Source organism: Salvelinus sp. IW2-2015, linkage group LG33, assembly GCF_002910315.2.
Source record: "Salvelinus sp. IW2-2015 linkage group LG33, ASM291031v2, whole genome shotgun sequence".
Classification (NCBI taxonomy): Eukaryota; Metazoa; Chordata; class Actinopteri; order Salmoniformes; family Salmonidae; genus Salvelinus; species Salvelinus sp. IW2-2015.
In genome coordinates this window covers 10066473-10093418 of record NC_036872.1, presented here as the reverse complement: position 1 = coordinate 10093418, position 26946 = coordinate 10066473, and the positions used below count along the sequence as shown (strand labels likewise).

Here is a 26946-nt window from a genome sequence, read left to right as displayed (position 1 = left end):
TGCTATGTCTCTCTATGTATCAACATTTCAACTGACTCAAAATGGCTGGTATTTAGTCAGGATCTTTGTGATATTATTAGAAAACATTGTAAGGGATTCATAATTATGACAAGTCTTGTAATGCATTGTTTTGGGTTAGCATGACCCAGAAGTTGTTCCTGTCAATTGTGTGCTGTTTAGTCTTGTATCAAGGTTAATGCCAAACTTCTCCTTCCTGGATGTGTTAATTTATTAATTTTATTCAACTTTCATTTTGTAAGATGGTTGCCAACACAACATACCTGGGGGCGTGACACCAATCTTACAAAAATGAAGGTTGAATAAAATAAATAAATGAACATATGCAGAAAGGAACATTTGTGTTAACCTTGATGCAAGAGTAATATACAATAATAATATATATCATATATGCTATTTAGCAGACGCTTTTATCCAAAGCAACTTACAGTCATGTGTGCATAAATTTTACATGTGGATGGTCCCGAGAACCAAACCCACAACCCTGGCGTTACAAGTGCCATGCTGAGCTACAAAGAACTACAACAGCAATGAACTGACAGGAACGACTACTTGGTCAATTTAATCATATGCGGACCCATACAAGGGATCAAATGTTCTGATAGTATTTGGTAACGTGCCTAGAAAGGGATAGTAGTTTTAACACAAACAATATAAACAGTCAGTGTTCTATGCACCATCAGCTTTTGAAGTAATTAAAGCTTTAATGCACAAAGGTAATTGATTGTGGTTTCAGCATGGCTGTGCTACGGTCATAGGTACAGTATAGCCTATCTATTTACTAGGCTACTTGTCCAATTATATGAGATGAGGATGATAATTTGTTCCTTCGGGAATATAAATCCACCACGGCCAAAAAAGGTGAGGAATTTATACTGCAATGATTATGAAAATAAAATGATTATGAAAAAGATTCCTATGTCTAATTACACTGAACAAAAATATAAATGCAACATGTAAAGTGATGGTCCAATGTTTCATGAGCTGAAATAAAAGATCCCAGAAATGTTCCATATGCACAAAAAGCTTACTTCTCTCAAATTTTGGGCACAAATGTATTTACATCTCTTTTAGTGAGTGTTTATCCTTTGCCAAGATAATCCATCCCCCTGACAGGTGAGGCATATCAAGAAGCTGATTAAACAGCATGATCATTACACAGGTGCACCTTGTGCTGGGGACAATAAAAGGTAACTTTAAAATGTGCAGTTTTGTCACACAACACAAATGCCACAGATGTCTCAATTTTTGAGGGAGTGTTCAATTGGCATGCTGACTGCAGGAATGTCCACCAAAGCTGTTTCCAAATCATTTAATGTTAATCTCTCTGCCATAAGCCATTGTCATTTTAGAGAATTTGATAGTACGGTTTGCTTATGTCAACGTTGTGAACAGAGTACCCCATTGGGGCAGTGGGGTTATGGTATGGGCAGGCATAAGCTACGGACAACGAACGCAATTGTTTTTTATCCATGGCAGTTTGAACGCACAGAGATACTGTGACGAGATCCTGAGGCCCATTGTCGTGCTATTCACCCGGCGCCATCACCTCATGTTTCAGCATGACAATGCACAGCCCATGTCGCAAGAATCTGTACAAAATTTCTGTAAGCTGTAAACGTCCCAGTTCTTCCATGGCCTGAATACTCACCAGACATGTCACCCATTGAGCATGTTTGAGATGCTCTGGATCAACGTGTACGGCACCGTGTTCCAGTTCACGCCAATATCCAGAGACTTTGCACAGCCATGGAAGTGTGACAACATTCCACAGGACACAATCAACAGCCTGATCAACTATGTGAGAGGTGTCGCGCTGCATGAGCCAAATGGTGGTCACACCAGATACTGACAGGTTCTGATCCACGCTCCTTTTCTTAAAGGTATCCTTGACCAACAGATGCATAAAGTTTTACCAGTCATGTGAAAGCCATAGATTAGGGTCTAATGAATTTATTTCAATAGGTGACCTGTACAGATTTTCAATCTGCTCAGTAATGGCAAATGGCTGCATTATGTTTTCCTGTTAGCTTGTGAATAAGCTTTTCATCATATTCCCGATTTGCACATAATACTTACTTGCCAGCTTGCAATAAAATATTTCAACCACTAGGAGATGTGCATATGCATGGTCTAAAGTTTGCAGGGAGGTGAGCACACTCAAATCAAGCGCATTTTTTAAATGAATGCCAACTTTTGCCTGAAACCCCAAAATGTGCATGCACTGGTTATATTTTGTACTTACACAGGGTTTATTAATGAGGCCCCTGGAGTTTGCAAAAAAGGAACGTGAAAGACTGATCATAACGCAAAAGATTATGATTGAATGAAACAAAAATCCAACTCTTTGGCCTGAATGCAAAGCACTATATGTGGAGAAAACCAGGCACAGCTCATTCCCCATCTAACACCATCCCTACCATGATGCATGGTGGTTCAAACAGTAATGACCCCAAGCAGCCAAAGCAACGCTGGAATGGCTTCAGAACAAACATGTGAAAGTTCTTGATCGGCCCAGCCAAAGCCCAGACTTGAAACCCATTGAAAATCTGTGGAATCTTGAAGATTAATGGGGAGCGGCAGGGAACTAATTTAAGAGCTTGAAAGAAAAAAAACCTGCAGGGAAGAACGGGAGAAAATCCCCAAATCCAGATGTGTAAATCTGATACAGATATACCCTAGACGACTCAAAGCTGTAATCACGGGCAAAGGTGCTACTACAAAGTATTGACTCAGGGGTGTCAGTACTTAACTGAGATCAGCATTTCATTTTCAATCAATTTGCAAAAATGTCTAAAAAACATGTTTTCACTTTGTCAATATGGAGTACTGGGTGTAGATGGGCGAGAAATCCATTTTGAATTGAGGCTGTAACAAAATGTGGAATAAGTCAGGGTTAATACTTTCTGAAGGCACTATCATCTTGTGAGTGTCTAGTCAGCTAGTGCTTTCAGTGTCTACAACATACAATCCAACCCATTCTGCCAAGATGTTGTCATTCTTCAAATACTTACTTTAAAATTGTTTATATCCGTTTTATTATCACTAATCAAGACCATGTTACATAATTTCCTTCAGTAATGCAGCGTCTTGGGAAAAAAACAAACAGAAATCACATCGTCTGGGTGACCAGATTTTCAACGGTCATCATAATAAAATAAAATAATGCTCACCACAGATGGATGCCAGATCATATTCAAGTTACAGTAGTACTTACAACTAGAATTTAGAGGCTTGTCCAGTACAAACTATTTATAAAGTGAAAACGGATGAAAGCATTACATTTAAGTACAGAAAAGTCCCCAGTAGAGTTCAATGACACATTATCTAACAGCAACAACCAATCCTAACATTTCAGTTCATCAGATAGTACCAATCAAAACTAGAGGTTATGTGTAGCATCCATGGCCTTCAGCTAGCCAGAATTTAGCCAGCTAAAAGGTGAAGAAAACACTAGTCTATCATGGCATGCAGTAGCACTTTATAACAAAATCCGCTTCCACTTAGTGTCTAATACAATAAAGTACGTGATTGGCAAATGTTTAACCTTATTCTGCATTAGGGTTTCTCAGAAAGAAAAAAAAATGTATTCTGTCAGATAAGGGTTCAACAAAAAGTGCGCAGGAGTCCAGTTGTCTCTGCAAAACCAAGCTGTCTTCAAAGCAATTTACCATCACGCATTTCACTTATTTTTCAAAGCTTTATGGCATCAGTGGCATGAGTCTTAAACGATGTAACAAGAACTACCAGGTGTGCAGGCAGTTTATACAAAATCAATATCTAGAAATGATATTCCTCTGAAATGATAAAGCTTCATTTGTTTTACGATATAAAATTGAGTCGTAGCAGCTTTACTGAAAGAATAGATGAAACAAAAAGCTTTGTATAGCTTATACAATTTCAGAGGTTTCTAGGATGCTGTCCGTATCCCGTGTTTTGTTCTTCAATATGCTGAACAGTTGGCAACACTGGCACTGCCATTTTAAAATGTCAGAGTTTTATCTTGTACAGTTCTACGTAACACGTGATAGGTGCAAATATGGCTTAGTCAAGACAGACTTAGTTGAGTGGCGGTCCAGTCTTCCATCCAGCATAGCTACTCCACAGAAACCGCTTAGATATGCTCAGAGGTGTGTGCGTCAGATGTCCATACATTGGACCAGAGCCGCATCCTTCTGAAGGGCAGCAAAAAAATGTGACAAGCACACAGAATCCAACTGCTCTTCTGTGCTCAAAACACACAATCCTTGAGTACACTCAAGTGTTCCACTGTAGCTCAGTTGGTAAAGGGCACTTTCCAAGGGGTTGGATTCCTGGACCACCCGTATGTAAATTATATGCACCCATGACTAAGTCGCTATGGATAAAAGCGTCTGCTAAATGGCATGTTATTATATCCGTCCATCATCCCCTCCGTCTCTCATCCCCACGCTGTTTCAAATTATAAACTAAAATATACAAAAAAAGAAAAATGTTATTTTTTTTTTAAAAGGCTGGGTATTTCAAAATGTTCACAGTTGCAGTAGGTGGGTGACTAAGGGTCGAATTCAAGTTGACAAGTTGACGAGCTCGTGGGCCACAAACTGTTTCAAGCGCTCCAGGTACTGTCCATAGAGCTCGACGTCGTTGTGGCCGGCACCTTCCACCCACAGGGGCTCCACGGGCCTCTGGCAGCGCTCGTACAGCGCCAGGCCATGGGAGAAGTCGATCACCTCGTCTTCCGTCCCGTGGATCACCAGCACCGGAGACGTCACCTTGGAGATCTTGTCAATACTTTGGGAGGCAAGGCGAGGACAGACACACACACACACACACAAAAGAGGAAGGGAACAGTTAGGCAAGTATAATTTCCCCCAATGCTGAAACAGATGACATGAATAGGATTTAAAATATCCCAATGGGGTCATTTCAACAGCAGGCAGCTTCCCCTTTTAGCCTTGTCAACAGTGCAATTCTCCATAACCTGGTGGCAACCAAGGACCACCAGATGGGGCTATTGAGTCCAGAGTGACTCAAACATGACTGCTTTTATGATCTGTGTGTGTGACTCTCTCACTTGGGAAAGGCATCAAAGCAGTAGGTTTTCTTGGTGTCTGGGAAGGCCACTCTCATGCCAGAGGTGAGGGGGGAATGCAGTATGACCGCGGCACTCTCGTAGCGTGCCGCCAGGTCCACGGACGGGACTGTACCGATACTCTGACCATACACGATCACGTTCTCTGGCCTAATACCGTACCTGAGGGGAGACACAGAACACCCTCGGGTTAAACATTATCAGCATCAAGGTGGTAAATAACCTAATATATGATAATGTAGGCCTAGTCAAGATGATAATGTAGTCACAGTTAGTCAGTCTCCATTGACATGATTTAGTCACTACTCAGGTCAGAAGTCAATTGGTCAGGCGAAGGGTGGAAGTCAAGGATAGATGTGGGACCATTGACATGTCAATAAGACCAAAGAAATATTAAATACAGAGAAATAATAGAGGTACAGAGATCTATACGTCACTTTGGATAAAAGTGTCTGCTAAACGGCATAAGCGAGAGACAGAATTCCTTAGCTGATTATGGAGAATGTGACCAACAGCCAGTCAGCTGATGATCCTGGCTCTAAACCGCTGCAGGACTGAGAACAAACATCAGTTCTACCTAACCCAGCATGTACGGTACAACAGCACCTCGATTTTTTAAATCAATATATGAAGAGTGTCTTAACTGACTTTGCTAAGAAATAGGCCTACTTTGAAGGAAAATGTACTTGATGCGATTGTGGTATTGTCTCACCTAGCCATCTTAAAGATGAATTAACTAATTGTAAGTCACTCTGGAAAAGTGTGTCTACTAAATTACAAAATGTAATCCACTATTCCCTATAAGAAAAATAATTATCATGAAAGAGCAGATTGTTGTTGCCAATGGAACAACCTCATTTTCTGATTATTCAAATGAAATCATTAACATGCAACTAGTAGGTTTTCAAAACACGAGTCAAAGAAGCTCCACAAAAACAGAGCATGGGTGTGTCCATTTGGACATGTAACAGAAAATGTTTTGCAACTGAAATGAAAAAGAGTATCTTCCCATTTGGTGCATGATGAACACAAAGCTTTTGTATTGACGCTTCAGACATCCTCTGCCCCCAGCGACTTGCCAGTGAAATCCAGCCAGGCTGTGAACATTGACCCCACAGTAGGTCATCCAACTGGTTGGAGCGTGAAAGCACAGGCACGTGATGGGGCGGAGGCTCACAGGAGGTCAAAGCCATCCAATGGACTATGTAGGAGTTTCCCCATTTGACAAGGTCCCATAGGAATTAACCTATATAAAAGAACCAAAATACTCAGATGTGGGTGAGGAATTTAAAACTTCAGCCTGTTCTTTACATGCAACTGTTTTGAGCAGCAGTACCTCAAACGTTAGGCCTGGATTTTATCTTTAGCCTATATCAGATACATCTAATCTAGTTACTGGTATTACTGCCAGGCTATAAAAGGCTGGCCAAAGCATAAAATAGCAAGAGGTTGTCAAAACACGCTGTTGATTATAAATTAATCTAAAACATCTGATATACAATAAAGTCAGGGCTGTAACAGTAGGTCAGGTGATATGAGCGTGTGTGTTCTGCCAGGCCAAAAAGGACCAATTTCAGCATGAACTCACTTCACCTCACTGAGCATGCTGCATGGTTACGCAAGCTCTAACACCCCAATGTATTCTCTAGGGTGGAACTCAAGGCCACAACTTCTACTAGTGTCACTACTTGGGCTGACCCCAATTAGTCGACATTGTCTTTTGTTTGGAGCCCTCCGCTACCTTGCCTGCACGCAAACGTAGGCATATAAAATTGCCCATTTGGGGATCTGATAGTATTTCTGATTGGCATAACACACCACCACTAATAACCTGTAGAGCTTCTCAAAGTAATGTTTTCACCTCAAAATAGCAGATTACTTCCTGTCAACCAATATGATTTTTTTTTTGTCAGGGACAGCCCTAGTCACTACACATGTACATCGAATCTACTGTGCGATCTCGCTGCATCTCCAGCCGGCCTCAGAGCCTGATTCCTCCAGGTTTCTTCCTAGGTTCCTGCCTTTCTAGGGAGTTTCCTAATCACCATGCTTCTATATCTGCGTTGCTTGTTGTTTGGGGTTTTAGGCTGCGTTTCTGTATAGCACTTTGTGACAGCAGCGGATGTAAAAAGGGCTTAATAAATAGATGTTATTGATTGACTACAGTGACACCACAAATACAGAGGGAGAGAATTATGTTCATTGAAGAGGGACGTCTTTGAAAAGTCCAGGTAGTCCCTCCCCATTTGTCTGTTTTCATCCGTTTGGTGCCTATTATACAGTGCATTCGGAAAGTATTCAGACCCGAATTGTCCCACATTGTTATATTATAGCATATTTTAAATGGTTTGTCCCCCCCTTTCAATCTACACACAATACCCCATTTCACAGTAAGGTCCACACAATTACAATTTTATTTCATTTGAATGACAAACCAAACATTTACACAAGTATTCAGTGATTACAGCCTTGAGTCTTCTTGGGTATGACACTACAAGCTTGGCACACCTGTATTTGTGGAGTTTCTCCCATTCTTCTCTGCAGATTCTCGCAAGCTCTGTCAGGTTGGATGGGCAGCATCGCTGCACAGCTATTTTCAGGTCTCTCCAGAGATGTTTTATCGGGTTCAAGTGCAGGCTCTGGCTATGCCACTCAAGGACATTGCGAGACTTGTCCCGAAGCCACTCTTGCGTTGTCTTGGCTGTGTGCTTAGGGTTGTTGTCTGGTTGGAAGGTGAACTTGGCCCAGTCTGAGGTCCTGAGCGCTCTGGAGCAGGTTGTCATCAAGGATCTCTGTACTTTGCTCCTGACTAGTCTCCCTGTCCCTGCCATGTTTCCTCCAGACATGACGGTTGGCACTGTGAAGTAGTGATGTGCGACATAAGCCTAGCTTCTTGAAACGGGTCACATACAGGTTGTGTTCTATATATTGTTATAGTGTTCTTAACTATGAAGTTGTTCATGTTCTTAGCTTTTGAAAATAGAAAAAAAGATTCTGGGATTGAGCATGTGCTTCTTCAATATGTACCACTGTTCCACTTTAGTGCATTTAACTATGTCACAAGTAAAAGCCTTGGGTAGTGAGTTGACAATTCCAAGTCTGGAAGGTTAAAACCACCCTCAGATTTAATTTTTAAAAAGATAATATTTTACATCTTCCTAATGAATTTCTATAAATGCCGGTTATGACCGAGTATACGTTTTTAAAGAATGCCTTCGGTGGGGTAATTGGTATTACCGAAAATGTGCCATTCTAAGAGGCTTATTCTGCCTGTAAGATTTATGGGAAGATCATTCCATTTAAATAGATCTGCTTTCATATTGTTGAGAATTGAAATAAAGTTCTTTATATATTTGTCACTTAAGCATCCTAAATATCTTATATTGTTTGTGGTCCACTTAAAAGGATTGCGAGTAATTTTTTCTTATTGCCATTGAGTTTTTTCCCATGTTAATTTTATATCCTGTGATTTGAGTATTCTGACAATATTGTTAAGCAAAGGGGGCATTGAACTTTCAATACTGGTCAGGTATAAATCAGAAGATCTCCAAATAAGTTAAGTTTATATTCATGGTTACCAATACCCGTTTTGGGTCCTGTAATTCTTTCTGCAAGCGGTTCAATTGCCAGTGCAAACAGGAGGGTGGACATTCCCGTATTGTGCCCTTTTAAATCAATTTCATCATCAGATAATGTATTGTTTGTGCTTTAGGACATTTATACAATATTTTTATAATCAAAATTGATTATTTCAGATGGAAAATGTAAAGTTTTGAACAGAAAAGGCCATTCAAGACGGTCAAAAGTATTTTCTGCATCAATAGCCATTATTGATCAATCTATATCTTATTTTTGGGGGGCGTATTGTATTAAACTGAAACATGTGTGTATTTAAGGATCTCTCCTGTTTGCTATGTATTAAGTCTGGTGAGACTTTTGCCATTCTATTACTTATAACCTGCTATCATTTTATTGTCACAATTTATTCAACTTATGGGCCTCTAGTGAGAAAGGGACTCCAGATTTTCATATAACTGAACATTTTTATACATGGAACTACTGAATTGAGTGATGTGTGTTGTCATGTGTGTAAACAGGGGTCTACTTTGTCCCAAAATACTGAATAGAATTTTAATGGGAAAGGCATCAAATTGTATTTCATGAAAATAATGCAATCTGCGAGAGGGGGGGAGCGAGAGAGAAGAAAAACAAATTATATCAAGACACCGTTGCCCTAGATCCCACAAGAACTACACCTACCTCGGCCTAAACTGTAACACCACAGGTGACTTCCACAAGGCTGTGAACGACAAGGCAAGAAGGGCCTTCTACCTATGCCATCAAAAGGAACATCCCAAAAAGGATTTGGCCCACAAAAAAAACTCAGTTATAGAACCCGTGCGCACTCACAAAACAAGAATTAAAAAATAATAATAATAATAATAAAAAAATAAAAAAAGGGACAAACACTAGGACTGTGGCAGTCTTGGAATTTGAGGTTAAGGTAATTGGCCAGAATAATGTACGGGGGTGTTACAATTCTGTTCATAAACTTGTTAACATGGATATGGTTCTTAATAAAAACCCATTTGAAACAAGCCATTACACTTCGTTATTATCATGGCATTTCATTATTATTCAGGTTATTACATGAATATTAAATCAACAAATTAAGAAATGTCAGGTTGGAGGGGGATATGTCACATTTTTGTATTGACAACATTAACTGAGTCAAAATAAAGATATGCCTACCTTGTCAGTTGGCTTTTCTGCATATAAAAAAAATTCAATACAGATCCTATTGACACAAAACCATTCAAACGAAGTCTGATGGGTTTTGTCCCACGTTTCCCAAAATATTTGCAAGGAGTACGCTATAATGAGAGAAATAATGTAGCCTAAGCTACTGAAAATAGGCCTTTTATAAAGATTTTAAAAATCATGACAGGAGCGTTTGATTCTTAAAAGAGTCCAAACAGGCTACTTTAGGAAACCTTCTGGATGGACATATAGACCTAGAGAGAGAATCAGCTTACTGACACAAACCCACTTAAAAGCATGCATCAAAGCCAACAGTGTGTCAGAAATATTTGCTTTTCTGGGGTTCGGCTACAGATGGCGACATGAGGGTATAACATTTCTAGCTGAGGAACAATGAGGGTTCTCTCAAAGTTCATAGTTTTAGGCTGCAGTTGCAATTTGTTTTTTCACAAAAAATGGTAACAATACAATGTAGCTATTTTGAATCATTTTGTCATTAATCAAACCATTGAAATATATTTGACGATTTCCAACGAACAAGCTAACTATCGAAAAGTTTCAGCGTGTGTAGTTAAGTTAGCCTGCTAACGTCTTCATAGCTAGTAGCATGGAATCAGGACATGACCAAACTGTTGCTGAGATAATGGATGTTGAAACTTCCAAGGAGAGAAGAGGCATTGTTGAAACACACGCATATGCTTGCAGTGTAAAAAAGGGGGGTGAATGCGATTCATACCCGAATACCCCAACCAAGGAGCAACTTCCAAAGAAGCTGAGAAGTGAACCATCAATGAGCCAGCTACAGGACAACATCGTCCGCATCCTCACGGCTAAAATCAAAGAAGGCGCAGATGACATGGATTTTATGAAAAAGAACACTATCAGTATCGTTAACCTGAAGAAATCGATTGATTTCAATGCTGAGGAAAACTGAACTAACTAACCACTATCATTGCAAATGCAGTTAGACTGTATCTACAAGGAAAAGGCCCGGGGAGCATTTGTAAGATCAAGACGAAAATGGATGGAAGAGGGAGAGAAAAATACAAAATATTTATTTAATTTAGAAAAAAGTGCAGGCGAAAAGACTTATGTAAATGTATTATTAATAATACTCCAAATGAAAATCCAAAAGAAATCTCAGCATGTTGCCCAGTTTTATCAGAATCTTTATACATCAGCCCAGCCAACATCCAATAGGGGTATTTTCTTAGCAATGTTTGCTACATTGTCTAAGATAAATAATGATTTCAGGGATTTTTGTGATGGGTCATCAAATTGAAATAAAAGACCGTATTAAAAGCCTTAAGGACAATAGGTCCCCTGGAAGTGGTTTAATAGGCAAGTTTTATAAAGCATTCAATGATAAATTGAGTCCTTTCATTCTGTGTTTCAAGAATCAATAGAAAAAAGGGGAGTTACAGGCTTCCTTAAAGCAAGGTGTAATTACTTTGATTCCCAAACCTAATAAGGATCCTCTTTATATATAGACAACTGGAGACCCATTAGCCTGTTGAATAATGATGGAAAATTATTTGCCCTTGTATTTGCTAAGAGGTTGAAACAAGGCTTGCATCGTATAATTGATGAAGAACAATCTGGTTTTATGCATGGTCGATACATTAGTAATAACATCAGGTTGATCTTAGATATGATTGAATATAATGACCTCATCCTTGATGATAGTTCTTACATTTGTTGATTTTTACAAAGCTTTTGACACTGTAGAACATGAGTTTATGTTCAAAGTGTAACAGTACTCTTCTTGCATTGTGTACAATCAATCATCGACAAACTCCAACTTGTAGCACCAGTCATGGAGCTTTATTCTGATAGAAACAGCACAAAATTGCACGTCATGCAATGCATGACTCACCATCCAACTCTGCACTCACGCACTGTACAAAATATACGAACCCCCCCACCAGACACAGTAAGTTGCTAGCTAGTATTAGCTGGAATTCTCTACAACAAAATGCATAACAAATATGCACCAAAAACCGCTAAATCTTGTGGTGTTCATAACATTTGCAAACAAATGTATATAAATTGTACATTTAAATCATGGGAGTATAAAAATCACTTTTGACGTACAGTGCTTTGCAACCAACAACTTACCGCTGGTTTGGTGCTTGTTCACTGGGACGATTCTAACTGAAACATCCTCCCTCGTAAGCAAGCTACGCAAACCAGCCAATAAGATGCCATGTTGAGTAGGTGAAGGCAAGACAAAACTAAAACCAAAAACCCATTGGCTTAACAATAAAGTGGCAAGGGGAATCACCAATATAACCCTGTTACAAAAGCAATACGTTTTTGGGGGTTTGGTGACTTTTTTGAAAGCAGTCCAAACTTTATATAGTGGTTGTACTAGCTCTGTAAAATCAGCTCATGGAACATCCCAAAGATTTGATATTGGCCGTGGCATTAGGCAGGGCTGCCCAATTAGTCCATGTTTATTGGTTACTCAAATTATGGCTATTCAAATCAAGAAAGGGAATTTAAGGTGTTTCAGCACTTGGCAATGAATTTAAACTATGTCAACTGGCTGATGATACCACCATATTTTTAAGAGACAGGAATGAGGTTTCTAAAAGAAGTTTCCTGTATTGAAGACTTTTCCTTGGTTTCGGGTTTGAAAATTAATATCAGTCTTATTTCCACTCAAGGATTGTGTTTTACAGGAAGTATACGATATCCCAATTAAAGGTAACTTATCTTGGAATTGTTATGTGCAAGACTAAAAAAACAAAGGAGTGAATTGAACTTTAACCCCATTAATGAGAAAACAAAGAAGAAATTGAACCTCTGGTTGATGAGATATTTCGTTATATGGTCGAGTTTTATTATCCAAAGCGCTTTGTCTCTCGTTATCACTCGACTTACCCCCTAAAATTGTAAAGGACTTACATAAAATTATAATCTTATTTGGAGGAACAAGCCTCTATCTCCAAAAATATATTCTCACTAATACCTAAGAACAAGGAGGTCTTGAAGTTTTAGATTTCAATAGTAAATAATACTTTTAAAATAAATTGGATTCTGAAGTATGTTAAGAACCAGAACAATATTTGGAATGCCTTCCCTAAGTATTTATTTGACTCTGTTGGTGGTTTAGAATTTTTGCTTCAATGTAATTGATGTTGATAAAATCCCAGTAAAGTTGGCCAAATTCCATAAGCAGGCAATTTTTGCTTGGATGTTAGCGTATAAACACAATTTTTCCCTTCACAGATGATTTAAAAATAAAGTATCTTTGTTGTTCCATATAAAGTATTTTTTCAGAACTGGTTTGAGAATAAAAGTATTTTGCTTGGCCAGTTACTGAATGAGGATGGATATCCATGCTCATATGGGGAATTTCTTGATAAGTTTAAAATTCCAATAACCCCRAAAGAATATGCAATTGTTTTTGATGCGATTCCAAGGGGGGGGGTTGTATCTCTTAAATTCCTCTGTGGTTGATGTAAGTAACATAGATTTACATTAAAATATATTAATTGGCAATATTAACAAATATAAAATGTATTAATAAACAGATTAGGAATATTGTGATACTACAATTCCCTCAACAAGATTATTTTGGTCAAATATCTATGGTGATATACAATGGGGGAAAGCATGGAAAATTGCTAACAAATATTGTATCAGTAACAAAGTTTCATTTAAAATGTTACATAGAATTTATCCTGTGAAACATGTCTTGGAAAGATTCAAGCTGAATATAACTGATTTCTGTGGAATGGAGAAGGAGACAATTTTGCATTTGTTTTTTGCCTGTATTTATAGTATAATTCTTTGGATTGACATACAGAACTTTGTTACAAAAAAAATAAAAAATAGGACCGGTTGTACTATTTAATGGTTTATTTCAGAAATTCTGATAAAGATGTAGTATATTTAATTCAACTGCTAATACTAGGTCAATTTCATATTCACAAACGCAAATGATCTAATTCAAAACCTAACTTTGCTCACTTTATAAATGAGTTTAAACAATATGGCACTACTTTAACTTAAATAAAAACAAAAAAGCAATTAACTTGTATTATTAATTAACATGATTTGTATGCATGTGACTATTACTCGTTTGTTGATATTTGTTCATATATTTTTACAATCTAATTTTTTTTTAAAGGGGAAAAATATATATTTGCTTTACAACATATTAAAAACACCTAGGATTACGTTAGCCTACCTTCAGAAAACCTATAAGATACTGAAATTGACAAGGAAATTATGAAGGGGACAGTTATGCTATAGTATGAAGATGAAATTGACAATGATTCAAATACACACAACACGTCCATAGAAACATGGCCATAAGCCCATTTATCAGCGACACCGATTAGAGGGGGAGTGTGTTGGAAAGATTTTACAAATACTGTGAGGAACTATGATTTGAATGGATGTATTAAAAAATAAAAAAACATTTAAAAAGGGCTTCATTGACTTACTGTGTGAGGTGAAGGAAAAATAATAATAATAGAAAAATGACTAAAGCCTTGCTAGGTCCTTCCCTACATTTGTGAGAAGCAGGCCAGGTACTTCCATGCGTGTTCCGTCAACATTAAGAGGACATAGAAACAAGACATGTCATTGCTCACATGGAGCACGTAAATGGTATGAAATAAACCAAAACTTGTTGCATATTAACGTCTTCATCCATAACCGTCAATTACACGTTATTCAATTAAAAAGTCACAGCCACGGCCTCCCGGGTGGCGCAGTGGTCTAGGGCACTGCAGCGCTAGCTGTACCACCAGAGACTCTGGGTTCGCACCCAGGCTCTGTCGCAGCCGGGAGGTCCGTAGGGCGACGCACAATTGGCCTAGCATCGTCCGGGTTAGGGAGGGTTTGGCCGGTAGGGATATCCTTGTCTCATCGCGCACCAGCGACTCCTGTGGCGGGCCGGGCGCAGTGCACGCTAACCAAGGTAGGTGCACGGTGTTTCCTCCGACACATTGGTGCGGCTGGCTCCCGGGTTGGAGGCGCGCTGTGTTAAGAAGCAGTGTGGCTTGGTTGGGTTTCGGGGGCGCATGGCTTTCGACCGTCGTCTCTCCCGAGCCCGTACGGGAGTTGTAGCGATGAGACAATATATATATATTTTTTTAAACAAACAAAAAATGTCACAGCCATAAAAAACAACCAATTGAGAACCTGCATGCAGAATTCTGCAAAAATATACACAAAACAATGCATGCAGAGCAGAATTAGGACTATCTGGTAGTTCTCAAAATCCAGAAAAGAGCTGTTAAATTCTACATCCACCTAAAAGCAAGCAACACACATTCCACCAAAGTCCTCACCTACAGAGAGAGATGGATGAACTTAGAGATGAGTCTCCTCAGCCAGCTGGTTCTGAGGCACTCTGTTCACAAATACAAATAGACCCCACAGAGCCCCAGGACAGCAACACAATTAGACCCAACCAAATTATGAGAAATCAAAAAGAGAATTATTTGACACACTAGAAATAACCATCCCAAAAAAAAGCTAATTGGAATGCTACCTGGACCTAAACAGAGAGTACAGTGGCAGAATACCTGACCACTGTGACTGACCCAGAATTATTGAATATGTACAGACTGTGCAAAGCCTTGCTATTGAGAGAGTCACCTGGCTCGAGAGAACACATGTTATGTGCCCGCATAATTAAGGGGAAACTGATCTGCCCTTCCTAACATCCTGCCAAATGTGTAACCATATTAGAGATACATATTTCCCAGAGACACAAAGAATGTGAAAACAAATCTAACGTTGATAAATCTAACATTTTGAAACCAAGTAGTGCAATATTAACTGCTAAGTTATTTGTTGATGTTGCTTTGTGTCTTCTCACTTGTGTATTTCACTTGCTCTGGCAACGCAAACATGTTTCCCATGCCAATAAAGCCCCTTTGAATAGAATATTGAGAGAGCGAAAACTAGAGAAAGAGAGGAAGCAGGCTAAGCGAGCAAATGTAAGGGAAGAAAGAAGAAGGGAAGAACAGAACTGACAGGAGAGATCAAGGAGGAGGAAGCAGTCAGGCTATAAGCAAATTCGGTCTTGTGTACTTTGTGTTCTGTACTATTTTTCCACTTAAGAGGACCTGATGCTACATACCCGACTGTACATTAGTAATAGCTGCTCCCAGCAGTGGAGGCTGCTGAGAGGATGGATCATAATAATGTCTGGAATGGTGTCAATAGAATGTTTGATACCATTCCATTGACTCCATTGCAGCCATTATGAGCCGTCCTCCCCTCAGCAGCCTCCACTGGCTCCCAGTCATGTCAATCGGAACTGAAGATTGAGTGGTTACCCTCAGACGGAGGACACTACTGCCATTGTGTGCAGGGCATTGTCGCCCCATACCAAATGACGTTACGAACCACGAGTTAATAAAACCACTTATTGTGTGGGTTGCCCTATGGTGTGTGTGTGTGTGTGTGTGTGTGTGTGTGTGTGTGTGTGTGTGTGTGTGTGTGTGTGTGTGTGTGTGTGTAATGCTGGAGAAGAGACCTTCATGTTGTCTCCAATCAATAATATGATTGATTAGGAAGTTTGTCGTTTTCACTTCCTGGGGCACAGGTTGTTGCCGGGGTTGCATTGGGTCTCAGTAGAGATCCTATAAAATTCTGTCTGAAACCTCACTGGAGATCTGTTGCTAGGCTACCAGTCAATATTAGACTTAGGAGGATTGACTGCTGGAACACCTCCAAGTCCAAGTGAAAAGAAAATTATACAGCACTATTCTATAGGAGTGGACAGCTCTCCCAACCACAGCAGGCTCACACTGAGAAAACAAAACCCTTTCAGTTCCAGAATCTCACACAAACGGGTGTCAACAACTTCAAAAACAAACTGTGTATACTACACACTGAACATGTCATCCTACTTGCGTACACAACACAATCACACCCTTCTTATGAAAGAAATTTCGATAAAGTGGTCTTATCTAGGACATGGTTCGTTAAACAGGTTGTCCTCTGTCCATCCCATTCCGGATGTCAGCCTACTTCCCTATCGTCTCCCTCTCTCTGTGTGGTGAAGAGAGCAGATGGTGTTACCGACACACCCAGGTATGGGGCCTCAATGCCATAACACGGATACTGGCTGCACGCCCTATACCCGAGGACAATATGCAACAATAAAGAGTGTGTGTGTACACACCGGCAAAGCTGTCTGCTGACGGTGTGGGACACACCTTCTGACTCATGACTGAGTCACCCGACTACTCAGGTAAAAAGAAAGCCGACCTCACCCTGCACCAGAACAAAGAAACATACAGCACACACATTAGGGCTGTCCCCGACTAAATAAGATCTTAGTCGACCAAGAGAGTTGTCTGCTCTTTCGACCAATTGATTGGTCTACATTTAAATACAACTTGTATTTTTCCATATATTGAGCATGTCTGATGCTTTAAGCACACTGTTTGATTAAATAATTAAGACAAAATTACTAGAGGGAGTACGACCAGCAATTGATTTGAATGTGCAGGGCTCAGAATTGCTGTGCTAAAAATATAAAAAATAGCGACTGACTAGAACCCATTGTCTCCCTCCTCCCTGCTGCAGCGACCACCATAGAACAGCAAAGTGTTCATCCCACGGTCCGTATTCCTGAAACTGCAACATAATTACAGTAATTTGACTGAAAAGCTCTGTACCGAAATCATTAATTTGTTTAGGAAAAACATTCCCTATTCCCTCAACCCTTGCTCGCTTCACGTGACACATATGTATCACATGACCAAAGGCCGAGTCGCACAGGACTAGTATTAGAGAACGTTAGTCATGTAATTATTACTCCAGAATGTCTGTTATTCCAGAGGACAATTCAGATGGGATTTGTATAATTTTTTTCCCAAACTGCCCCCTGTAATTCTTATTTTTGTTCAATAAATTGACAGTTATGACGGAAGCCTGGAGGTTTTTATTCTAGGAATGAATATACATTATTTTAACATGTTGAGGGGTTAGGGCCACACTGAACTTGGTTCCCAAGTTTCTAAACCATCTTTGGTTTACTGTCGCCATAATATTTGAAATGAGGAAGTGTGATCATAATCATTAAGATATTTTGGTGATCATTTGGTGATCATGAAGAATGGAATTGAAATGCGTTTTAAGGCTATGGATGAGAAAGTTAAATCATTTAGAAACATTTAGGCCAGTCGTATTCTGCTTTCATAGATATTAACAGCAAGGGTTGAATTAAATAGGCTTAGGATTTTTTACTGATGCATTTGGCAAGATTCAATTCATACGCACAAAACACAAGCATTCAATGTGAAAGTTCATATATGAATGTCCTACATGAAGCCTAAGTTAATGCGCAGCACTTAGTTCAATTTATCGAATCAGTTATTGTTTTCTTGCGAAAACACATGTCAAACGTAAACATTTCTCTCAACACAGGAATGTCTATTTGCACAGGACTAGTATTGAGAGGACCTTGGAGTAGGCCAAAAAAACAAAAAACAGTAGGTTATTCTGGCTGGAATAGTTACTCTCCTGCCATGTAAAAATTACTGACAGGCCTCTCGAGTGGCACAGTGGTCTAAGGCATAGCAGTGTTAGCTGTGCCACTAGAGATCCTGGTTCGAGTCCAGGCTCTGTCACAGCCGGACGTGACCCGGGAGACCCATTGTGCGGTGCACAATTGGCCCAGCATCGTCCGGGTTAGGCCGGCAGGGATGTCCTTGTCCCATCGCGCTCTAGCGTCTCCTATGGCGGGCCGGGCCCATGCATGCTGGCACGGTCGCCAGGTGTACAGCGTTTCCTCTGACAAATTGATAGTGGCTGGTTTCCGGGTTAAGCGGGCATTTTGTCAAGAATCAGTGTGGCTTGGACGAACAGCTCTTGACCTTCACCTCTCCCGAGTCCGTAAGGGAGTTGCCGCGATGGGACATTTGGATACCACAAAATTGGGGCGTGAAAAATATTTACTGTCTGGCAGATTCGGACGGGAGTAAAATTACACGTGGTGTTGTGTGCTCATAATTACATTGCCCGACCTCCCCCAGTAAAACTAATCCCATCCGAAGAGAGCACAATAGGGCCTGGAGAAGGTTTATCATCAAGGATCTCTGTACTTTGCGCCGTTCATCTTGACCCTGACTAGTCTCCCTGCCGCTGAAAAACATCCCTACAGCATAATGCTGCCACCACCATGCTTCACTCTTGGCATTCTGGCCAAAGAGTTCAATATCGGTTCCATCAGAACAGAGAATCTTGTTTCTCATGGTCTGAGAGTCCTTTAGGTGCCTTTGGCAAACTCCATGCAGGCTGTCATGCGCCTTTTTACTGAAGAGTGGCTTCAGTTTGCAGAGATGGTTGTCCTTCTGGAAGCTTCTCCCATCTCCACAGAGGAACTCTGTCAGAGTGACCATCGAGTTCTTGGTCACCTCCCTGACCAAGGCCCTTCTCCCCTGATTGTGCAGTTTGGCGGGGATGCAAGCTCTAGGAAGAGTCTTGGTGGTTCCAAACTTCTTCCATTTAAGAATGGAGGCCACTGTGTTCTTGGGGACCTTCAATACTGCAGACATTCTCCTCAATTTTGTTAGACAATAAGGCAAGGGCTGTTTCATCTCCTCATTCTATTGCTGCCTCCGCCACATTGTTCTCAACATTAATATGAAGTTACCCTTGTTTTTATGCACATAGCAACATGGTCTAGGAAAAGGCGCCAATTCAACAGCGCACTGATGCGTTTCAGAACCGTGAACAGCGACCACTAACCAACTCGGGACAAAGCACATTTATTTTATAACAAAATTATACATTTTTTTTAGTGTGGCACCATTGTTCTTACGTAACCAAGATATATAATTTCAGTAGCACGTTTTAGACTGATCCCCATGTCCTCCACAGTGGATCAGTCCACTCAGACAGGTGTCTTGTATAGAGGTGGGACGATTAATTAGGGCCGATTTCAAGTTTTCATAACAAATCGGTAATCGGCATTTTTTGGAAGGCGATTATATTGCAATCCACGAGGAGACTGAGTGGCAGGCTGACCACCTGTTACACGAGTGCAGCATCAAAAGGACCTTGTGGCTGCAAGGTGCCAAGGTAAATTGCTAGCTAGCTAGCATTAAAAACGTACCTAATACAAAAAAAAAAAAACACGGTTGATGATATTACTAGGTTAACTAGCTTGTCCTGTGTTGCATATAATCAATGCAGTGCCTGTTAATTAATCGTCGAATCACAGCCTACTTCAACTTCGTAAAACGGGTGATGATTTAACAAAAGCGCATTCATGAAAAAAAGTACAATCGTTGCACCAATGTACCTAACCATAAACATCAATGCCTTTCTTAAAATCAATACACAAGTATATTTTTTTTAACCTGCATATTTAGTTAAAAGAAATTCATGTTAGCAGGCAATATTAACTAGGGAAATTGTGTCACTTCTTGCATTCAGTGCAAGCAGAGTTAGGGTATTTGCAGCAGTTTTGGCAGCCTGGCTCGTTGCGAACTGTGTGAAGATAATTTCTTCCAAACAAAGACCGTAATTCATTTGCCAGAATTTTACATAATTATGACATAACATTGAAGGTTGTACAAAGGACCAGCAATATGTAGACTTCGGGTTGCCACCCGTTTGATAAAATACAAAACAGTTCCGTATTTCACTGAAAGAATAAACGCTTTGTTTTCGAAATGATAGTTTTCAGATTTGACCATATTAATGACCTAAGGCTCGTATTTAGTATAATTAAGTCTATGATTTGATATAGCAGTCTGACTGAGCGGTGGTAGGCCGCAGCAGGCTCGTAAGCATTCATTCAAACAGTACTTTAGTGCGTTTTCCAGCAGCTCTTAGCAATGCTTGATACACAGCGTTGTTCATGACTTCAAGCCTATCAACTCCCGAGATCAGGCTGGCAATACTATATTGCCTATAAGAACATCCAATAGTCAAAGGTATATGAAATACAAATGGTAGAGAGAGAAATAGTCAATGCGTCATAATTCCTATAATAACTACAACCTAAATTCTTAACTGGGTATATTGAAGACTCATGTTAAAAGGAACCACCAGCTTTCATATATTTTCATGTTCTGAGCAAGGAACTTTAGCTTTTTTACATGGCACATTGCACTTTTATTTTCTCCTCCAACACTGTTTTTTCATTAATTAAACCAAATTGAACATGTTTCATTATTCATTTGAGACTAAATAAAATGTATTAAATTAAGTTTTTTTTTTAAAGTGTTCATTGTTCATTCAGTATTGTTGTAATTGCCATTACTACAAATATTTAAAACACATTTAAAATATAAAAAAAGCCAACAAAAAAAGAGGCTGTTTTTGGTCCTCCAATAATCAGTATCGGCGTTGAAAAAAAAAAAAAGTCGACCTCTAATAGAGATGCCATTAAATTACTAGAGTATTCTAATTCTATGGTCATCTTTATCATATCTGCATCTAAAAAATTTACAAGTTTCCCCACTATCTGAACCCCAGTGAGTTTAGTTGTGTGAAGTTTTGTATTGTTGTGATCAGATGATTGACAGACATGTCTCTGTTAATCCAAACACAGGGCAGTGAAACACACCAAGATTAACCATGTTATTTTAAGGAGGCCAGGCCTCCCTGTAGAACAGAACAATATCACATGCCCTGTGTATACTTGGGGCAGGCAGTGGCATGGAGGCCACAGGGTAAGGAAGGTCCCCATTGCGCTGATCTGAGGTCTGTGTCTTTTTGCCCTGTGTGGTTACAAATAAGACTTATGGGAGAGGTGGGCTTATCTTATCTGCCATCAGGGGCATCTTCTACCATGAGGGTGTCAGTCAGTTTGGCAATTACTGACATGGAGCTTTGGATAACCAGTGGATGGGTGGCGTAGTGGGGCAGAACCTGGCATAATTTTGAGGTGGAAAACAATTTGACATTGGAGACAGAAAGCACTGGCCATCTGAAAATGTGCATGGTTTGAAGCACTCGAATCGGGCACAGAGATAGGCTATACTAAGCCTTGGGCCAAATTAAAAGTAGCACGGCCTCATCTGGCTTGATAGTGGAAATTAGGCTATTGTCAATCAACAAGGACTACAAACCCCACCACCCATGTGGTGCTGTCTCGAGGTTCTCCTCTCCTGAGCAATGGAAGCCCACATTGGTAGATGGACGCCAGTGCTTTCACTGTTGATGCTGCTGCCACCTTCATACTTAACGAGATCTGTTACAGAATTTGCAATGCAAAGAGGAGCCGTCTGTCCCGCAGTCGAGTCCAAACTACTGTAGTCTTCAGTGACTATACTCCTCACTCATGTGGCAGGTAGCCTAGTGGTTAGAGTGTTGGGCCAATAACCAAAAGGTTGCTAGATCGAATCCCAGAGCTGACAAGGTAAAAATCTGTCCTTCTGCCCCTGAACAACCCACTGTTCCTAGGCCGTCATTGTAAATAAAAATGTTCTTAACTGACTTGCCTAGTTAAATTATTTTTTACAAATGTGCAGTTTAGCCTTACACAATGCCAGAGAAAGCTCTGCTTATCTGTGTCACATTACTGGAGCCATGAATCAGATTGTGATGTTCCGTTCAATACCAGCCTCATGAAAATGTCCTACTCTATATACACTGTAGAAGTAAATTGGGACAGAAAACAAACACATCTGATAGCTTTTTTATTTTTATTTTTATAAATAAACATTGTCAGTTTAAGCTAGTATTTTGCATGGGCTGCGTCTCAATCCAAAGCATCCGCCTATGTCGGCCTTCCGCTACGTCGGTGTTTGTCAGACCATGAGACATCCCAAAAATTGGTCTTCTCACAATAACGTCTGTAGCATAAATGTTTTTTTTAATACCCAGAAGGATCCTAAAATTCCAAATCAAATAGCTAAATGATCTATGGTATGACCATCTTAAAACAATTCCACAGGTGCCTGGGTGAAACACCACTTTGCCAGTTCAACACAATCATAATATATTCAAATGTCCTTACTTTCATAATGAATTCATATTCACATCATACTGAAATGTAAAAGTAGTAGCAATCAGACAGGTTTCTCAGCCCTAGCTACAGTATAACCTGCTGTATGTAGACTCGTCTCTGTATGATAATATTTTCCTGTTTAACTTGACTCTGACTCCCCCCCCCCCCCAAGGAGGCCTATTATATGGAGGACCACTTATTCTAGTCAATGTCATTATGCTGGGCAATTTGGCCCTAAGTGGCACTCGGTGTGAGTCACTCTTTTCTCTGTCTTTCTCCATGTGTCTTTGGACGTTCCATCTTTCCTCCAACTCATTTGTTTGTTGCTTTGATTTGCCGTCATGATGCAGGAAATAAATCTGGATTCACTTTTATTCCACCCCCCAAAAAACTGTGCATAAACAAAGCCACAAACAAAATATCCAGCTTAAACATGTCACATGCGAAGACACAGGGAAGCTGTGTGTGTTAGTATAGGACCCCACCTGGGACCGAGAGCTGTCGACAAGACAAAACAGACTGGAGAGGGGATGTCATAGAGGACAAAGGGCGGAAGAGAGTGTTGAGACTAGAGGTTTCATGGGGATCAATTCATCGAGATGGATAAATGGAGGGCCAAAGGGATGGCTTAGAGGAACCAGTGAACAGAAAGCCATTGCCTATGGGGCGAACGGGTAGAGGAGACACCATAGCCTACACATTTTCAATCATCATTCGATGTAATGAACAAGAAAAGCTGTCCCCACCTTGCTTTCCAACCTAGGGCGTATAAGCCATGGAGCGAGCTGAAGGTGGAAAGACAGCCAACAACTCTTGGTAGGACACAACAACGTCACAGACAGGTACTCCTCCACCATCACCTCCGCCCCCTGGTCACTTTACTTACCGTGTCCTGAGGGAGTGCCAGGCGGCGTCCACGTCGGCGTACAGGTTCTTTTCCGAGGGTTTCCCCGAGCTGGCCCCGTAGCCAGAGTAGTCGTAGGAGAAGACGTTGCAGTTGATGCGTGAGCCCAGGCCGATGTAGAAGCTGCTCATCTGGCCCAGGTCCACGGCGTTGCCGTGCGAGAAGAGGAGCGTGAAGCGGGCACTGGGCGAGCAGCGCACAAACATGCAGGCGATGCGGTTGCCGCGTGAAGTGCGCGTCATGAAGCACTCGATGGCGTCCTTCTCACGCGCCGAGTACTGCCAGTCTGCGCGCTCAGACAGGTGCAGGGTCCAGCGGCTGCCGCTCTCGTCACACAAGAGGGTGTAGGTGGGCTCCGGGGGCAGGAAGGCCAACTTGGAGGTGATCTTGCTGGGGCATGGAGGGCAGCAGAATAGGCAGCACAGCTCACTCAGGGACAGGTGGTTCATCCTCAAACCCTGCTGGGGCAAGGGGGGGGGGGGGGGGGTCATTACCATTTACTGCTCATCATTCACTATTACTAAAAATAGCCATTAAATAGCCAACACTTGCATGATCTCCCCAAGACGGAGGACAAATGAGAGGGTTTAAGGTGCACGCGTGTTTACATGTGGTTAGGTTAATTGTACACCTCATGTCTCTTATCCAGCCCAGTGCACAAGCACACCCCAGTTATTGATGGCCATTTTGAAAGTATGCTCAGACACACAGCTGAGTCTCGACCACTGATGTATTACTCACTCCACAAACAGACCGACAACCGACCATGAGTCACACATTTTAAAGCGTATAACCAGATTTCACCTCTGCTTAAACTCTCTGATAAACAGAAACCCTGTATCTAAAACAAGTTGAGGATAAACATGTATTTTTGGTTCGGCAAACCCTGGGAAGAGTCGACCGCAAGTGTTTAGGCTACTAGGCTGGTGTGCAGGGATTCTCAAAGCTCTCTATCCACCCTGTCTTGTTAAGTGGGACATGCACATGAACTCCCCTAGGCTTGCCCTCAACAAAGTTGCTTTTACATACATGCAGAAGAGAATCAATAGTGTATGGCCTTCCTTGGCCATGGGATCATTCGACAGCTATAGTACTGATGAGCATTTCTTCTGTCTGCCTCAAAGTTTCTTGCTACGCTGAGTACATAGAGTAGCTTTAACAATGCCTCCTCGGTCCCAGGCTTGCTTTCAGAAATAACTTATAGTTGGTTTGATAAGAGCCTGTTGGTCAGCGTCTTTGTGATGATCTGTCTGCACTGCCTGTTGTTTCAATGATGTCCTATCAAAATGTGCCCCTGGTGAAATGGCTAGGTGTTTTCAATGTATTCTGTGACCCACACATGCTTTAAGAAAAGATATTGGTGTCATTTGTATTCCCTCTCACTAAGACTATTTCTGAATCCCTATCGTGTTTGCCAGAATTGCGTCGCATCGATTAGCGAAAACAAATCGTAGGTCTCATTTAAGTGAACAGTCACGCAGTGCTCAGCAAAGAAAAGGTAGCTAGCAGCTAATTTACATGAGTTAGCAAACTAACAAACACCGGCAATATTGTTAAGCTTTGAAAAACTGGCAAACGGCGAAGAGGATCACATACATACATACCTGGTTATTGGTAACGTCACGGGTTGTCGTTAACGTCTGAACAAGCCAGCTGATGAAAAATAGCTAACTGGAAACAAGTACAGGTAGCTAGTTAACCAGGCAGGTTGACTTTAATGTCCATTCGTTCCCCCTCGTCCACTCTCTTATAGGTAGCGTTAAATAGCTATGTATTTTCTTGATACTTGTACGACTACCCAAACCAAGCTCCGACTGCTTACCACTCTAGCTTGTCAACAAGTAGTCCGGATAATGACTTAATTGCATCCACAAGACTTGCGTAAACAAATATGCTATATAAATGTTGACTGTCACCAGTTTCAATCCTTGTAGCTATCTCACTGTCGCTAGATGTCTTCCGTTCAAGGCAAGGAAACCGTCTGAGGAACATATCGAAACCGCAGTGGCGAGATGATGATTGGATTGGTTTATTAGAAAGCCAATTACAAACTACAATGTGCTAACAGAGACCAATCAGATTGCTCAAGGCGGTGTTTTGCAGCGTTGAAAACTACTGACCCACTGGGCGTATTCGATTATGCTGAGCCGCGGGGCACCGAACATAGTCCGTCACGTCATCAGACAAAAGCGCGGAGGGAGGCGCGCCCTTCTGAAATCGAACAGTAGTCTGCGCCGCTCGATCATTTTGTCAACAAGGCAGCATGATGGATGGTCCAGAAGCACACTTTTTTTCCCCCGATAAAATAAATGTTCGATTTTTCTAACTACTATTCATTGGAAGTGCAAATAAAGCGTTTTCATCAAAAGCAATCCCTTTTGCATGGGAAAACACAGAATCCTAGTAATTACTACACGTGCTTAATTAAGTCACTTTAATTTTGAGATGACTTTGCTGTGGCTTTGAAGCGGGCACCTGGCTCACGCCCGGCAGGCAGCCATTCCAAATCGAATGCAATCAACCTTCAACCGATAGAAAACACGCCTAAACGGGCGCCCGGTGTGATTAATCGAACCTCATCACTGGGAACTAATGCCGCCTTCAAAACAACGGGAAACTCGGAAATCTCCGACTTTAGTAGCCTACTTTGAAGACAACGGGGAACTCTGAAAAAACTAGCGCCGACTGGGAAAATCGTTTTGAACGGTCAACACAGAATTCAAAGTCGGAAACTTAGCCATCTGTCTATAGCTCCGACTTTCCGACCTGAAGATCACTGACGTGACGTGCCGGAGCAGCAGGGTAGCCTAGTGGTTAGAGCGTTGGACTAGTAACCGAAAGGTTGTACGTTCAAATCCCCGAGCTGAAAAGGTACAAATCTGTTGTTCTGCCCCTGAACAGGCAGTTAACCCACTATTCCTAAGCCGTCACTGAAAATAAGAATTTTTTCTTAACTGACTTGCCTAGTTAAATAAAAATAAAATAAATTTGACATAGTTTTTGTCTGTGTTCCCAGTTGTCTTGAAAGCACCATTAGAGCTTCAATGTTGAATGTCATACTTATTTAAATTTTATGCGGACTGGGGATGAGGAAAATGCGTTATCTGAAAGGGAAAGTGTCAATACAATATTTCAATTAGAACAATAACATATTCGCATGTGGATATTTGTAATAAACTACATGACCAAAAGTGTGTGGACACCTGCTCGTGGAACATCTCGTTCCAAAATCATGGGCATTAATAT

General features: G+C 40.8%; 1 protein-coding gene across 2 annotated transcripts; it reads right to left on the bottom strand.

Moving 5' to 3' along the window:
* Positions 1 to 3039: 3039 nt before the first annotated feature.
* On the bottom strand, positions 3040 to 25874 carry LOC111957917 (alpha/beta hydrolase domain-containing protein 17B). 2 transcript variants are annotated; one of them, XM_023979018.2, is made up of 4 exons: positions 25305 to 25874; positions 23683 to 24161; positions 5075 to 5254; positions 3040 to 4791 (listed from the first exon to the last, which is right to left on the bottom strand). In XM_023979018.2, exons 2-4 carry the CDS (start codon positions 24147 to 24149, stop codon positions 4566 to 4568), a joined length of 873 nt encoding a protein of 290 aa, XP_023834786.1. In that variant the 5' UTR covers positions 24150 to 24161; positions 25305 to 25874; the 3' UTR covers positions 3040 to 4565. The 2 variants fall into 2 exon arrangements, with proteins under 2 accessions (XP_023834786.1, XP_023834785.1); XM_023979017.2 differs by having other exon boundaries at positions 23683 to 24158; positions 25305 to 25873.
* Between the last annotated feature and the right edge of the window lie 1072 nt (positions 25875 to 26946).

Excerpts from the sequence above, each read along its gene's own strand:
- LOC111957917 (XM_023979018.2), bottom strand. The coding sequence starts at position 24,149 with ATGAACCACCTGTCCCTGAGTGAGCTGTGCTGCCTATTCTGCTGCCCT. Across the intron at positions 5,255-23,682 it reads TGGCACTCCCTCAGGACACG|GTACGGTATTAGGCCAGAGA; the intron begins GTAAGTAAAGTG and ends GTCTCCCCTCAG. Across the intron at positions 4,792-5,074 it reads TGCTTTGATGCCTTTCCCAA|TATTGACAAGATCTCCAAGG; the intron begins GTGAGAGAGTCA and ends TGCCTCCCAAAG.